Here is a 17,667-nt window from a genome sequence, read left to right as displayed (position 1 = left end):
TTTGTCATACGTGTAGCTATGATAAAGGACACATGTTTTGGCTTGTTTTATTATTCATAGTTTGCTTAACAGTAATATAATATTCTAGAGATGTCCGATAATATCGGCCTGCCGATATTATTGGCTGATAAATGCTGTAAAATGTAATATTGTAAATTATCGGTATCGTTTTTTAATTATCTGTATCGTTGTTTTTTTTGTTGTTGTTTTTTTAATTAAATCAACATAAAAAACACAAGATACACTTACAATTAGTGCACCAACCCAAAAAACCTCCCTCCCCCATTTACACTCATTCACACAAAAGGGTTGTTTCTTTCTGTTATTAATATTCTGAGGGTTTGGTTCCTACATTATATATCAATATATATCAATACAGTCTGCAAGGGATACAGTCCGTAAGCACACATGGTTGTGCGTGCTGCTGGTCCACTAATAGTACTAACCTTTAACAGTTAATTTTACTCATTTTCATTAATTACTAGTTTCTATTTAACTTGTTTTACTTTCTTTTTTATTCAATAATTTTTTTTAAATTAATTTATCTTATTTTATTTTATTAATATTTTAAAAAAGGACCTTATCTTCACCATACCTGGTTGTCCAAATTAGGCATAATAATGTGTTAATTCCACGACTGTATATATCAGTATCGGTTGATATCGGTATCGGTTGATATCGGTATCGGTAATTAAAGAGTTGGACAATATCGGAATATCGGATATCTGCAAAAAGCCATTATATGCTATAAATGACCAGACGTCCGAGATCAAAACTGGGAATATAATCCCAAAAAAGGGGGAAAAATGGTCAGCTATTTTTTAAATTGAAGAAACAATATGATTAGGTTATATATACATGCGTATATCCTACATAAACAATGTATGAATACATTAGATATCTAAATATCTTATAGACTGTATCTCTGTTGCTGCAGCAACAGAGAGTTTATTCTGTCTTGACACTTTGTATTTTTATTTTGTTTTACATGCTTCCCTTAGCGGCTGCCAAATACTTAAACATAACATATATAAACACCTGAAAGTCTTTAGAACAGCTAAAACCACCAATCTGTTTCACTGGATTCAGAATAAAACCAAATTCTGTCTTACCCAACAATGTTAGTATTTGAATATTGTTACTTGAAGACTTATTCATGGTTACAATTATACTGTTAAGAAACTATTGTCTTATACTTTGCCTAAAATGAGAATGCATCATAATCAGTGGCGGCTGGTGACTGTTGTTTTAGGTGGGGCTGAAAGTTTTGTTATTTTATATTACCCCCCTACACAATCTGGCCTGTGGTCCTAACTTTTACCCCTGTTGGCTTTTACAATCTTTATCTTCATCATTTATTTAAGCTTTATGTTATTCAAGTATGACATTTTTAAATGTCATTAATTTCATTCACAATCAATTATATTATGGTCATACTCTTGTTTGCTAGCGGCTACGATTTTAGTACTATTGAAAATCTTTGTTCCTTCTCAACTCTGTGGTAATATTATTTTCACAAAATACAACTAATAGTACGTTAATGTTAAATGTTACTTGTGAAAAGTAATCCCCCGATTCCTATTTTCAACAGTCCGCTCATTTGAGCAGGAAACGCTGAACACCAACATCTTTGTTTTCTACCTGTCAACTGTCAGTTTAGGCTGCTCGCCGGCTTCTCATCACCACTTGAAGATGGCGGCAGAATTTCTCGTGTCACAGCAGCCAATGCTGCGTCTACTTATAAGATGTCTATGGTTCCACCCCTCTGCACTTTATTTTTTATAAATGCAAAAACATCACAGCGTACAAAGACACAGACAATTCTACAATTTAAATATGTCTTCATCAGAACAAATGCAGTAGTAAATAATGTTTATTGTATGGTTTATATTTGGAGTATTTCTAAAACAACACTTATTAATTTTATTTTTGATGCTATATTTCCCTATTTTATTGTCCACTTTTGAGATCAAGTAGGCAATACGTATTATCTGGTGGGCAGTCTACGATGATGAAGTGGCATTTTCTCTCATTTTTAGAATTATGAAACACTTCTTGCATCAGCTTTGTGTGAAAGTTCATGTGATGTACAGTAATTTCCGAATGTTGCAACAGTGTTTCTGTTAAGTGTTTCTGTAAAGCAGTCCTAAGTCCAAGTAGTGTATTCTTTAAAATATAATATATTGATATATTTTTTTATCTTATCAACAGAGGTGGGTAGAGTAGCCAGAAATTGTACTCAAGTAAGAGTACTGTTACTTTAGAGATGTATTACTCAAGTAAAAGTAAGGAGTAGCCACCCAAATACTTACTTGAGTAAAAGTAAAAAGTATGTTGTGAAAAAACTACTCTAGTACTGAGTAACTGATGAGTAACCTGTTCGTTTAATGATGACTGCAACAAATAATGCACAAAAACATAAAAATAGCAATGAACAAATTCAGAGCCAGGAATATCTCTTAAGCAACTAAAACAATAATATATATTAAATAATAATACATTAACATAAAAAAAAATAAGGCAAATTGAGCCCCAATAACGTAACATCACCATAGGCTCAGTAGGCAGAGATTACAAAGGAAAATAAAAAGTTAGCCTTTACGCAAACCATAAATTGATAGGTGTGGGCTGCACCTGGGAACACACTGATTGGTGTTTCTATGCATGCGTGAGTGTGTGTGTGTGTGTGTGTGTGTGTGTGTGTGTGCGACTCTCTCTCTGTGTGTGTGTGTGTGTGTGTGTCTATGAGGCTGCAGTACGTTAATAAATGTCCCCGCACGATGTACATTTGACAGTGATTCATAGCAGGGAAGCTAACATCAGCCTACGGTGACAGCCAAAATATCTACTAACGTTACTTACCGCCATGTGCTTCCTCAAATTTGACATTGAGTTCATGTAAGCTTAAGCTTGTTAATCATGTGACCGCCTGGCTCTGTTTGATTGGTGAACGGAGTCAAACGTCACCAGTGACTGCATGTGATTGGTGAAACGGAGTCAAACGTCACCAGTGACTGTATTTGATTGGTGAAACGCAGGCATGCGATAGATCCTACTTTGAAGGTCTGTCTGACAAACCAAAACAAACAAAGCGTGCATTAACAGATCAATAAAAATCAGTAGCGAGCTGAATGTAGATAAATGGTAAAAGTAGCGTTTCTTCTCTATAAATATACTCAAGTAAAAGTACCGGTATGTTGCATTAAAACTACTCTTAGAAGTACAATTTATCCCAAAAGTTACTCAAGTGGATGTAACGGAGTAAATGTAGCGCGTTACTACCCACCTCTGCTTATCAATTAGGTATTCACATTACTGGAAGGTTATGACTGAAACCCAGACTGCACACAAGGACAATAATTACAAACTGAGCTTCATGCTTATTGAGTCAGGAAAGTCAAACGTTTCAAACGTCAAACGAATTGAGTTTAGCATTTCACACTGTGATTTTCTCAGGTACTCGTCATATCAAAGTCAGCATTAATTTCTGGTTCTGCGATGGAAAAAATTGAATGAGAAATATCACTGCTGTTATATTTTATTTCAAGATTATCATTTCTGGGCATGTGATAAGTACCCTATTTACTACATGAACTATTAAAACTGATTTGAGTGTCACACATCTGTTTACACACATGCATGCATGCACGCACACACACACACACACACACACACACACGCACACACGCACGCACACACACACACACACACACACACACACACACACACACACACACACTCAGAGATGGTCAGTTGGTGAGAGTATCAGTCCAATTCAGTCTGCAAGCATGCTTGTCAAATGAACATTTTGCCAGTGATCCTAATGACACAACTCAGTGACGTGTAACGCAACGAGGCACAGAAATGTCATACTTGTCATCTAATTTCATGGTAATTGAGTCCCAAACCCTGGGATATTTTTAAACTAATTATCGTTTTCATGGTTTTTGGGTACCCTTTGCTCACATGTCATTTAGTAGAAATCATCAATCATCATTTTTTTGTTTTTCTCCTCAGTCCCTGCCAGGATCACAAATATATCCAAGGACATCGCAGTAAATGAGGGCAGCGATGTCAATCTCATGTGCTTTGCGGTGGGTCGTCCAGAGGCGAACATTATGTGGCGGCATCATTCTCCAAGAGGTAAGATGGATTTGGTGAGACAGACAAGAGCCGAATTCCTGAATTTGTTTTTGAATTGAACAATATTTTGTGACTTGGGTCAAGTCCATGTCTAGCATAGAGTCTTGTATAATTTCTCCTTTGTCTAATTAAGGGGTCGGCAACCTTTACCACTCAAAGAGCCATTTTGACAAGTTTCACAAATTAAAGAAAACAATGGGAGCCACAAAACTCTTGAAAATTTAAAATGAAATAACACTGCATACAAAGCTCTTTTTGCTTTGTGCTATGTTTTAACCAGGGGTCTCAGACACATGCCCCGGCCCGCACCTTAATATAAAAATGTAATGATAGTGCGACCCGCGATTGCGCCTGATAGCGTCATACTTGCCAACCCTCTCAATTTATCCGGGAGATTCCCGAGTTCCAGGGTGTGATGGTATTGCCTTTAGCGCCCTCTACAGCCTGCTCCAACAGCGTACCTGCTCGGCCACATGTTGAATGCAGCTTCAGCATGCTCAGTGCACATTTGGCATCACTTTTCTGAAATAAGTATCGATATAAACCAAAAAACGGCGTGTGGGGGGTGCAAGCATCACTTTCAGATGTTTTTGATGACTTACTTAACTTACTATGTGCTGGGACACCCCTGTACCCGACAGAGTATAGAGCTGGCCCAGTCACATGACAGGAGACAGCGAATGAGCGTCGTCAACGTGCAACACACACACAGCCAGCCGACAGCGATGCAGCCAGGTATATCCAGTGTTGTCCAATTGTTGACTTAAATCAGGCATTTTTTAAAAAATTTTTTAGTAATGTTTACTGAATATTTTTGTTTAAATGATTATCCTAAATTCAAATAATTTCCACACAATTTCCTCTTAGTTGAAAATTGCTTGAGTATTTAAAACAAGATAAGAAAGAGATACAATTTGGAGATTCTTCATCTTTGCATTACAGTTTTATTTTTTTCCAAGAAAATCTTGAATATATGATTGAATGTGATTTTGGTTTTAATCTGTAACATGATTTCTTGCATTTCGAAAACATTAGCCTATTTCATATTTCATTAATTTTTAATTATATCACAAACTTGTCTTAAATAATAACAATAGTAATAATATTTTTGACTGACAAAAAAATTGGCAATAAGAAATTACTGGTATCGGTATCGATGAAAATGCAAGAAAAAGTATCGGTATCGTATCGAATCCTAAAAGTGTGGTATCGCCCATCCCTAAAGTGACAGCAAGGCATACTTGTTCAACAGACACACAGCTTACACTGACGGTGGTCGTATATAACAACTTTAACACTGTTACGTTACAAATATGCGCCACACTGTGAACCCACACCAAAAAAGAATGACAAACACATTTCTGGAGAACATCCGCGCTGTAACACAACATAAACACAACAAAACAAACACCCAGAATCCCATGCAGCCCTAACTCTTCCGGTCTACCATGCCCCGCCCCCCCCACCACCACCAAACCCCGCCCACCTCAACCGACGCACGGAGGGGGGGGGTTGATGTGTGGGGGGGTTTGGTGGTAGCGGGGGTGTATAATGTAGACTGGCTGCATGGGATTCTGGGTATTTGTTGTGTTGTGTTTTTGTTGTGTTACGGTGCGGAGGTTCTCCAGAAATGTGTTTGTCATTCTTTTTTGGTGTGAGTTCACAGTGTGGCGCATATTTGTAACGTAACAGTTTAAAAAAAAATTTAAACGGCCACCGTCAGTGTAAGCTGTGTGGCTGCCGACCAAGTATGCCTTGCTGTCTCCTACGTTAGCAAGCAGAAGCTGCATACAACATGCGGCTGGGCTGTCATGCGATTTGTGCAGGCTATAGAGGACAATTATTGCAGTACCGATAAGGTACACTCTTAATTCAATTGTTAGGGTGAAAATCGGAGAATATTAACCCCGGGAGATCACTAGGAGAGGCACTGACGTCCGTAAAACTCCAGGGAAAACCGGAAGGGTCGGCAAGTATGCAGCTGAGCCGCATCAGAGTGGTCAAAGAGCCGCATGCGGCTCCGGAGCCGCGGGTTGCCGACCCCTGGTCTAATTAAAACAATATGACCTCATAATGAAATGGTGTCAAGCAAATCTGTTGCTTCCTACACATAAAATACTTCCCAACACATAATTTCTAATGCAGGAACAAACCGTTACAAGGACTCAACAAGTATAGCTCTGAAAATCTACTGATTTGAAAGTAAAGAGTTGATGATTCAATTTTCTAAAAAGTCTCAAAGGAACTGATTTTTAATGATGCAATATATTAATTAAGATACAAAAGAAAATCATTTAACATCAGACTTTGCTGTATGGTATCGTATGGTTTATTTGTTTCAGACACACTTATCAAATTACATTAAGGAAAATCACATGGTTATTTTGTAAAATAATATCAACGACAGACAATGGCTGAAGACCCTCATAAATGGAAATGATCAGTTTGTCTACCTTTTGTTGTGTCTTGGCTATGGATGATTATATTGTTAGGATTTGATCAATACTGATACCGATATTTATATTCCTTATCGATACGCGTATTCATTGGTACTCTATGTAATTTGTGTAAATGAAGATGTGACAAAATGCATTTTCATTAGCACAAGTGGTTGTGCTTCAGCAACATCATGATATAACGTCTCACAGCAGGGAAGTATTTTATCAACACCTGCTGTTTAGGTCTTAAAGGGGAACCGCACTATTTCTTTGGAATGCTGCCTATCCTTCACAATAGTTATGAGAGACAAGAACACACGTCTTTTTTTTAGGATTTTAAAGATGATAACAAATCACTTGACAGATGCGGCTAATGGGAGTCACCGCTGTAGCCTTGAAAGCCCTCTAAAATAACTTTAAAACCCTCCATCGACGTTTATAAAGTAATAACAGACATGTTCATAACAATATGTAATATGTTCAATATTACCCTATTTTGATCATTTTAATAATTTCCAAGACTGATTTATTCCGCTCATTGATTTCTGTGTCCATAGCAGCGCACGTCTGACTTCTGGCAACAACTGTGTTTCCACTTCCGGAATCAAACATGTGTGTTCTAATCATGGCAGATTGGTAACACACAACGAAGACGACTATTTTAGGACAAATGAGGATTCACAACCTTATCTTTTTGAAGCTGAAAATATGGAGGATGAAATACTGCTTATAGAACTGAGCATGAAAAAGATGGTGAGACCTTGGATCGGACGAAAGCAGGGAGAGCGACAACGCTATAAAGGTGGAACTTGGAGAGAAGCTATTACGACATAAATGGATTGCTTACCCAAAATCAACAGGAAACGTCCTCCAGACAGCTGGACCAGACAAAGAACTGTCCATCGAATGAGTCTCTTTAACATGGACCATGATACACGCAGCACGTCATGCGTGTTAGTAGAACTACAGTACATATGCTATCTGGCTAGCTCAGCTGTGTACAAAGAAAACATGAAATGTGGGCTAATACTTTACAGATACTGTAATATGATTGTTCATGTTTAGTCAGTAAAAGTTATTGTTATGGTTTGGAGGGGAGGTGACGGCTCCGACACCAGGGGGCGATGTAGCTCTATAGATGTATTATATATAGTCACTATATATAATACTCAAACAATAATAATATAAACTAAGGAAATGGAGTGTGAACTAGATCCAAAAGTTTATGTGGTGCGTAGCTATGTGTGTGATTAGCTGTAGTGTGTGTTACCTAGTGTTGTGTTGGGCGAGAGGAGGGACAAGTCAGGAAGACAGTCCATTGGGCAGGCAGATGATCCTGGGCAAGCGAGAGGCGTCGAGAGGATTGTGTCCAAGCGGGAGGTTGAGATAGAAGAGGCAGTCCGGGAAGCAGGGGAACGACGACGAGGAATGACGAGACACACAGCAACGTCAAACACGGGAACGGAGGTCTGCAGTAGGATCGACACGACACGATAATGAAACACGGAGGGGAAAACAGACAGAGAGCAAGGTTGCATCAAGCATCAGATGATCGCTTACTGTACGCCAACAGAAGATAATATCCCGGCACGGCATGGCAGGTTGTGTGGGCTTAGGAATGCAGCTCGTTCATCCCAGGCAGGTGCACTGATTGCAGATCTCCTACAGCCGTGCGGAGGTGCGCCCACAGCGGAGAGGGAACACCCGTGGGCGTGGCCGGCGGTGCTCTCACTGGAGCGCACAGATGGATGAGCGACGGTGGCAGGAGCCTGAGCCGTAACAGTTATTGTCATATCACAGTGTTGTGCATTACAAACTTACATGTGTTTTATGTTGACGTGGAAGCTTGCTTATCTCTTGCCCTAGTTAGCTTTTACGGCTAATACTGTAGCATGGCGATTTGTCAGTACGCTACAGAAAGAGTTCCTCAGTGTCCTGTTATGCATACAGGAGGGAGTTGACGGCACGGACACAAGCGGGCGGTATAGCTCTATGAATTGTATTATATAATTATAATATATATAATAATCAACAATAATTCTATAAATTAAACAGGGGGAAATGGAGTGTGACTAGATCCAAGGTGTGTGTGTGAGGCTATGTGTGTGATTAGCTGTAGTGTTTTACCAAATGTTGAAACGAGGAGAAGGAACAGGCAGGAAGGCAGTCCGTGGGGCAGGCAGATGATCCAGGGCGAGAGAGAGGCGTCAGAGTCCGTGTCCATGCAAGGGGTCAAGGATCGAGGGTGGCAGTCCAAAGTCCAAAAGGGAAGTCAAGGCGCACGGCTCGATCACGCGGGGACGAAGGCAGATTGCTGGGGAGGACGACAAGGAAGAACAATGAAACACGGAGGGGAAAACGCAGAGAGAGAGAGATAGAGAGAGAGCATAAAGCTGGGTTATCGGCTTATGGTACAGAAGACTAAGTTCCGGCGAGGATCCTTGGGTCCACTGGTCTAAATACAGCTCGCCCTCATCAGTCACAGGTGTGTTGATTGCTGATCGCCCACAGCCTTGCCAGCATGTGGGCGTGATGCGGCCAGCGCAAGCAGGGGCGTGTCTCGGCGCGCTGGCAGACCCAGCTGCCGGAGAAAAGCGGGTTCGAGCCCTCGCCGTGACAGTACCCCCCTCCTTATGGACAGATTCCAGATGTCCTAGGACTGAAAGCAGAACAACGACATTAAGAGACAATGGAGGGCGGAGGGGGGAACTGGTGGTGGGTCGCCACCCCAAGTGTCTTCTAATCTCTCATAATTATTGTGAACGATAAGCAAAATTTAAAAAAAAAGTCCAGTTCCCTTTGAACAAGTCAACTGTGTGCAGTGCAATGTGCAATGCAGTTATGTAATCATCTTGTAAAGACCACACATATCCATCATTGTGTTTCTATTGATTATAATTATACTCAGTATATCCATTCATCCATGTTCTACCACTTGTCCTTACAAAAACATTTAAATTAATGTTAATAAAATTATAAATAATAAAATAAAGTATGTATGATATTTATGTTCATTCACAGACCTTAACATGATATACCATATCAAGTATAATATATATGTTGTATATCTACAGTAAATGGTGATCCGATATGAATCTGGATACATGGGTTACGATACTATTCACTAACAATACATTTTAAAACATTACGATTTGATGCAAAATGAATCTTCGCATGGTGAAAATGTTTTTTTTGTGTAGCATGTATCAGGTCAGAACAATAACAATATTTTTTTAATTGACACAGACAAAACAGACAGTTCCTGTATTAATTACGCAGAAATAGTAGAACTAATAAATTCAGTGCATTGCAGTACAAGAACTTTAAGAAAATAAGTTGTATACAAAACACTTTTGGAAATGTTACCGGGTAATTACTGTTGTTTGCGCAAGTAGTACCAATTAAATACAAAGAAAAGCAAGCTGTGCATCAAGTTGGGAGGTGTTATAACACCACAGTTCTCCAACTACATTATTAGAAGCTGTCAAGTTATCATGAATTTGATGAAGATGTTTAATCGGTGATCGCATTCACAACTGGCTGCAGTTAGCAGGTGTTTATCACACAGCTTTATGGCGACAAGTAGTCATCATATTTGCAAAAGAAGCATATCACCTTACACCTAGAAGTCATTTGGTAAATGTTCGTCTCTGCATTTTAGAGTTAGTTTGGTAGTTTGAGGTGGCCGTGTGTCCCGGAGGCAAGCACAGAAATGGCCCCAAAAGAGTGCACCGTGCAGGGCTGCCGTGTAGGAGCCGTGCTGGCCCCTGTCTGGCACAGTTCCATGGAGGGGATTGTTTGTCCAGTTCACGGTAAAAATGATTTCCCCTTTTCTTCTCAGTGACAGCATCTCAGTCACATTGCACCACATTTCCACATTTGGATTCTGTTTTTAGCGGAAATCATAATGATTCCGTTTACTTCCACGTACCCAGAAGTCGGGCGATAAAAGGTAGACTCCGATTGGCTGTTTCGCTGTGTCTTTTTTATGCTTTGCTGCGGCACCTGAATTAATTTCTCACCGCGCGCATGACAAATGTATGTATGTGTGTATATATATATATATATATATATATATATATATATATATATATATATATATATATATATATATATATATATATTTTATATATATATATATATATATATATATATATATATATATATATATATATATATATATATATATATATATATGTGTAATTATTACTACTACTATGGCTGTTCCTGTCGCATGCGACAAACTGCTTCCTGTTTTAACCTCTTAAGGCCCAAGCTGTTTGTTTACATGATTTTTGTATTTCTCTTTGCTGTTTGGGCTTATTGGACCCTAATTAGAATAAAAACTAAAAAAAATCTTTCTATATGATGTACTTAGTCCGTAAGTAACAAACGTTTACTTCATGTGTAGTGACATGCTAATTTTTATTTTTGCACTTTTTTTTCCAAATTCCATTGTATGTTATACTCTTCTGACACCACCAGATAGTAGTATAAGTGTCCATATGTCGGCATAAGACCCCAATTCAGTAGTGTACACAATTTTGAAAACAAGAGCTAAAAGGTGCTGTCCACGAATGTGGCCACTCAGGCCTTTAGAGGTTAAGGCTCTCTCTATTCAAATAATAAATGATAAATGATAAATGGGTTATACTTGTATAGCGCTTTTCTACCTTCAAGGTACTCAAAGCGCTTTGACAGTATTTCCACATTTGCCCATTCACACACACATTCACACACTGATGGCGGGAGCTGCCATGCAAGGCGCTAACCAGCAGCCATCAGAGGCAAAGGGTGAAGTGTCTTGCCAAAGGACACAACGGACGTGACTAGGAAGGTAGAAGGTGGGAAATGAACCCCAGTAACCAGCAACACTCCGATTGCTGGCACAGCCACTCTACCAACTTCGCCACGCCGTCCCTATAAATAATGACTTGTATGCTTCCTGAGAGACTCTGCATCCATTGTTAATTGCTGCACACCAGTTGGATCTTTCAATTGCAAGAGCCTCCCAGTTGTCAATGTTGATGGAGAAATGTTTAAGACCCCTCTTAAATTCCGTCTTTAAAACGTAGGCGGGGACGTCCTTGTTTGGGCGAAGCATTGGCTAGTTTACCATACAATTAGAGTTTGGGGAGGCAAGCATCATCCATACGATGAATGTGCCCAGCCCATCTGAGATGGCATTGGCAAAGAGTTGTGTACAGGTCGCTGAAGCCTGTTTTTTGTAGTATGAGTGAGTTGGTTACATGGTCCTTCCAACAAACGACCAGTATGGAACGAAAGCAGCGGAAATGAAATGCATTGAGGCGATGTTCGTGCCTGCAGTCCATTACTCAGATACGTACTGTAAAGCAGTGGTCCCCAACCTTTTTGTAGCTGCGGACCGGTCAACGCTTGAAAATGTGTCCCACGGACCGGTGGGGGTTATTTATTTATTTTTTACATAAATAAATACAATCATGTGTGCTTACGGACTGTATACCTGCAGGCTGTATTGATCCATATTGATATAGAATGTATATATTGTGTTTTTTATGTTGATTTCATAAAAAATTATTATTATTATTTTTTTTTAATTCTTGTGCGGCCCGGTACCAATCGGTCCGCGGACCAGTACCGGGCCGCGGCCCGGTGGTTGGGGACCACTGCTGTAAAGTACTAAGTACACAAGTGTGGTATACACGTACTTTGAGGAGCAAGGAAAGATTATTGTTTTGCCAGACACGCTTTGTCAATTCGCCAAAAATTTACAATGCCCTTCCAATGCGCATGTCAAGTTCTGCATCAAGGTTGTTGGTGTTGGAGACTGTGGATCCCAGGTAGGTGATTTTGTCCACTACAGATAGAGCTGCGTTGGATATGGAGATAGCAGGGTTTAGGGTTGCAGGTTGGGCAAGGACAACTGTCTTTTTTAAGCTAATCTGCTAGCCGAGGTCTTGGCATGCAGAGTCAAAAGATGTGCAGAGCAGTTGTAGTTCACCCTCTGAGTGGGTGGCAAAAGCAGCATCATCAGCATAAAGCAGTTAAAGCACCTTGAAATGACTTACTTTGGTTTTAGCCCGCAGTCTAAATAGATTGAAAAGTTTTCCTGAGCTGCGGGTATGTAAGAGGATGCCAAAATATTTGGGGAAAGCGTGACATAGTAGGGCAGAGAAAGATATTCCAAAGAGGGTAGGCGCAAGAACACAACGATGCTTCACCCTACATCTCATCTAGAATTTGTCAGCGCAAGTGCCTTCAAATTGTACCTTTGCCTTCATGCCATTATGGAATTCAGTGATCACCTTCAACAGTTTAGGGGGCAGCCAGGTCTTTGCAGAACAAAGAAGAGTCCAGATCGGCTGACGTAGTCTAAGGCCTTAGTCAAGTCCACAAATAACAAAAACAGAGGTTTTTGTTGTTCAATGCACTTTTCCTCAAAGACAGAACACCATGTCTACTGTGGAACGACCAATATGAAACCCACACTGGCTTTCAGGGAGGATACAGTCTGCAAGGACTCATAGTCGTGGTAGAACAGTTGGAATAAATATCTTTCTGGCAACACTAAACAGAGAAATTCCTCTGTAGTTGTATCAGTCTGCACGGTGTCCTTTGTTCTTATCAATGGTGATGATGTCCGCATCTCGGAACACATCTGGTAGAAATCTATTGTTCCTGCAAGACACAAACCGATGGTGTAAAACAGAGACGAGTGCATCCCCACCTGCTTTGAAAGCCTCAGAATGTAGGCCGTCAGCTCCGGGAGACTTGTTGTTTTTAAAGGCGTTTATGGCAGATTTGACCTCTTAATGGTGATGTCAGCATCCAGGCCAGTCATACGGGGGAGCTCAGGGACAGCAGCAGTTATTGCCAGTGTGTTGGCTATGACAGGCTGGCCATAGAGAATGCTATAATGCTCAGCCTAACGTGTCAGCTGAGATTCCAGATCAGTCAGGAATTCACCAGCCCGGGAAGTGAGTGGAGATGACTTGTTTGGGACTGGGCCTAAAGCTTTTTTCAGGCCTACGAAGACACCTCGAATGTTACCACTGGACGCCCATGACTCAATACGGTCACATAGTTTGTTCCAGTAGTCTTGCATGTAGGGCTGCAACGATTAGTCGACATTGTTGACAAATGTTGACAGTAAAATTTGTCGGCGACAATTATATTTGTTAACATTAATCGTGACATCATCACTTGTGTTTTTCTGGGTGGAAGTGGGTCACTCGCTAAAACAACAGCAGTGATAACATGTAAAGTTTGAGGATATTTCCTCTTATTCTTGTTAAAAACACGTATACCTTGCTCATTTTGCAAAGCAGAGCCTGTTTTTTTGGCAGTATAACTGTGATACCCGAGCATTTAAAGCGGAATCATGATGTCGGACATTTGGAGGGAGGATGCGGTCTTAACCTCGGTAAGAGTGTTAGCTTCTACCGTGCTAGCTAGCTAACAAGAGTGAGACAATGTTTTGTGAAAAATAACTATAATTTTAGTCAAAGTCAGCCAGCTAAACTTTGTCTACATCAATTCAAGTACTTTTTAAAGCAGTGTCAATTGGCAATCACGGAAAAAAAAAAGGCACGTCAACAATTGCAATGTACGAGACACTGGCAGGCAGATTGGAGTGTGCCATAAGATATTTAAAGAAATACAAATGTATATAAAAAAATAAATATTCCGTGAAGTAACAACATCAAATATTAAAAGTACAAAACCCAATACAGTACCAAAAATTTACACTTAGATAAAAATACACAAAAGAACATTTGGCCTTTAAGTAGTACACTTCTCTGTGTGACGGCACCGGGGAGAAGGAGACGGCACTGAGGCTGGGAGAGCGTTAGCCTGGGGCGTATTTATTAAAAAAAAGGAAATATATATATATATATATATATATATATATATATATATATATATATATATATATATATATATATATATATATATATATATATATATATAATTTATACAATATATTATATAATATTATATGATATATTATATTATATTATATATAGCAATATATGTATATATCAAATATGATGTGTATGTAATCAAAAGGAAATGGGAGTCAGACTATGTGTAGAATTTAACTGGAGGGTTTTACCGTAAGTGTTGGAGGTGCGTGTTGATAGGAGCGGTGCTGTCAGACAGGGGCAAGGCAGGCAGGGTTATCCAGGGGCGGAAGCGTGGTCGAGAGGCAGGAGCGAGTCGTCGTAGTCCGGGGGAGAGCGAGGAGTCGAGAACCAGGAAGCACGAGGAAGACCGGGAAGATCCAGGAGCACACGACACACAGCGTGACTCGGTGACGCACACAGGGAGCTGCGGGGTGAGGGAGGACATGACACTTAACGCAGGGGAAAAAACACAGAGATCAGGATCAAAAAGGCAACTAGGAAGCTGGAGACGAGCTTACGGTACGATGTAGAGATTGCTACGTTCTGGCAAAGGATCTCTGGTGGCGGTTGTTTAAGTAGTCGTCCCTCTCATCAGTGCCGGGTGTGTTGATTGAAGATGGAACGCAGCTGCCTGCAGCAGCTTGAGTGACGCATGCGCGAGCGTGCTTGGAGGTGCGCTCAGCGCGGCTCCCAGATGATTGCGCACTGGTGTGCGTGTGGGCCGTGACTGTACCCCCCACCTTATGCGAGACTCCAGATGAGCTATGGGGTCCATCCGGGTTGGCATGGTAAAAATCTTCTAGAAGAGAGGAGTCGGCGAGGTAGGAGGCCGGCACCCAGGATCGGTCCTTCCCAGTCGACCAGGTAGACCAACCCTCTACCCTGCCGACGAACCCTGAGGATCTCCTTCACTGTCCAAACCCGATCACTGCTCTTGAGGACCCTGGGAGGAGGGGGAGCAGGGGTGGGGGGTGAGAGAGGGCTGATAGACACAGGCTTGATTTGTGACACGTGAAAACTTGGGTGGATCTTCATGGAAGATGGGAGAGAGCGACGAACGGCAGCAGGGTTGACAATGGCGTTGATGGGGAAAGGTCCCACGTAGCGGGGTGCCAATTTAGAGGACTGTACCTTGAGGTAGAGGTCCTTGGCCCGTAACATCACCTGCTGCCCGGGCTGATAGGAGGGTGCCGGGATGCGGTGCCGGTCGGCGTTGCGGCGCATCCTGTCCGATGTCTTCACTAAGGCAGCCCGAGCAGTCCTCCAAATGGTCTGGCAGCGTTTAAGGTGGGCCTGGGTGGAGGGTACCGCTGCCTCGACCTCTTGCTGCAAAAACATGGGTGGTTGGTAGCCTAGAGAACATTCGAAAGGGGACCTACCTGTGGCGGAACTGGTCATGGAGTTAAAGGCATACTCCACCCAGGGTGGAGTATTTGCTCCAGTGAGAGGGTTGGCGGGCGGCGACGCAGCGGAGCATTGTCTCTAACCCCTGGTTGGCTCTCTGTAAGCAAATTTTGAGCAAACAAATGACCTGCATCTAAAAACGTTCCTGGATGCAATTCTGACAATAAAATTGTAAAGGTGTACAATTATTGTTTTCTTTTGTTTTTTTTAGCTAATTTTAATTAAACAAGCGATTGTGATTAATCATAATTAATCCAAATTCCAAAAGTGTCATGTTGGCATTTGTTGATGTGACGTGCGATTGAAGATTGAAGTGGCTTGAGTCATAATCCAATATATAAAACACGTTGTTGTTCAGTCATAATTTATCTGATTTTGAATATGTTTTTTTGTTTTTTTTTAATGTAGCAAGTTGCTACGTCACTTATTTGGGATTATTTGCTTGTAGTTTGCGGTGGTTCCAGGGTTCGCCTTCTTTGTTGTCATGAATCCATTTAGTGCTTCCAGCTTTGTTGGACACTTTTGGTATGTCTTAAAAGAGGGAAATTCTTAAGGGGGAATCATAAATTTAGTTTTTACATTTTTCAAAAAGATGTCACTTTTAAACATCAACTTTTGCTATGATATCGTTATCGTGTCCAAGGACACAAGCATGAGGTGGCAGGTTGGTTTGATGAATTTTTTAACAAGAAATGTCAGCACATATGGAGCAGCATGACACATCAAGAGGCACAAGTAAGAAAGGAGGCTAGAAGAGCACAGACAGGGATAACATAAAACTCACCATGGGATGTGGAAACAGGAACGCACCTAGAAAGAAAAATACTACAGGAAATTGGAAAACAGTTAAAGAAGATGCAATGGAAAGCATTCAACTCTTGCAGTCAGGCCCAAAATGGTTTGTCGTACCACATGCAAATTTTGATTTCAAATGTCAATACAAATATTTTTTTTCCACAATGATGTCTCTTTTCCATCACGTTATCTTCTGGGAGACACCTGAGTCATTTTCCAATTACGAACAAAACTTGCTGGTTGAATAAAAGTAACTATGCCAGGGGTATGATTAATTGTGTGCTTGACTATAGGTAACAAGATTCCAAGGAAGAGTAAACAACCGGAAACTAGCTTTAGCCCCAGTTGAGCCTAATAGAACCATGAAAGAAAAATGATCAACAGGTGCACTTGACTGCTCTCTCTAACAGGTGTCCAAATAATGCACTCAGTGACATACAGTAAATCATGGCACAAACTTAGAATCGACTTACCAAAATTTGGATCTGGCTCCTCCACATCGAGAGGAGCCAGATAAGGTGTTTAGGGCATGTCCGACCGGTAGAGGCCACGGGGAAGACCCAGGACACGTTGGGAAGACTATGTCTCCCGGCTGGCCTGGGAACGCCTCGGGATCCCCCGGGAAGAGCTGGACGAAGTGGCTAGGGAGAGGAAAGTCTGGGCTTCCCTGCTTAGGCTGCTGCCCCCGCGACCCGACCTCGGATAAGCGGAAGACGATGGCTGGATGGATGGATGGATCATGACCATACCCCTTCCCTACAAGGAACGGATTCCAGGCGTTGCTCGACATGCCCTAAATAAGACATGAGATATGGACATGATATAACATCTGGACAGCACAGTTATTATAATCAGCTAATCTTTAAAGTTACATTAAACAGTACGATTTTATTATTACTCAAATAACATTTACCAACAGATGGGGGACACTTTTCTGCCAGCTGGTTTCTTAAAGTGATGTTAGTTGACCTATCCATCCATCCAATTTTTACCACTTG

The 17,667-nt window shown here is 41.0% G+C and overlaps 1 protein-coding gene across 1 annotated transcript in view; it reads left to right on the top strand.

The window, feature by feature from the left end:
- Positions 1-17,667, top strand: part of opcml (opioid binding protein/cell adhesion molecule-like) — a 460,670-nt gene that overhangs the window by 286,650 nt on the left and 156,353 nt on the right. Inside the window, exon 3 of the mRNA XM_062048296.1 lies at positions 4,018-4,143. Within this exon, the coding sequence (XP_061904280.1) occupies positions 4,018-4,143 (126 nt within the window). The remainder of the gene's footprint in view (positions 1-4,017; positions 4,144-17,667) is intronic.

Source organism: Entelurus aequoreus, linkage group LG05, assembly GCF_033978785.1.
Source record: "Entelurus aequoreus isolate RoL-2023_Sb linkage group LG05, RoL_Eaeq_v1.1, whole genome shotgun sequence".
In the NCBI taxonomy this organism is placed as follows: domain Eukaryota; kingdom Metazoa; phylum Chordata; class Actinopteri; order Syngnathiformes; family Syngnathidae; genus Entelurus; species Entelurus aequoreus.
The sequence above is the reverse complement of the archived record's forward strand: the minus strand, read 5'-3'. Positions and strand labels throughout refer to the sequence as shown.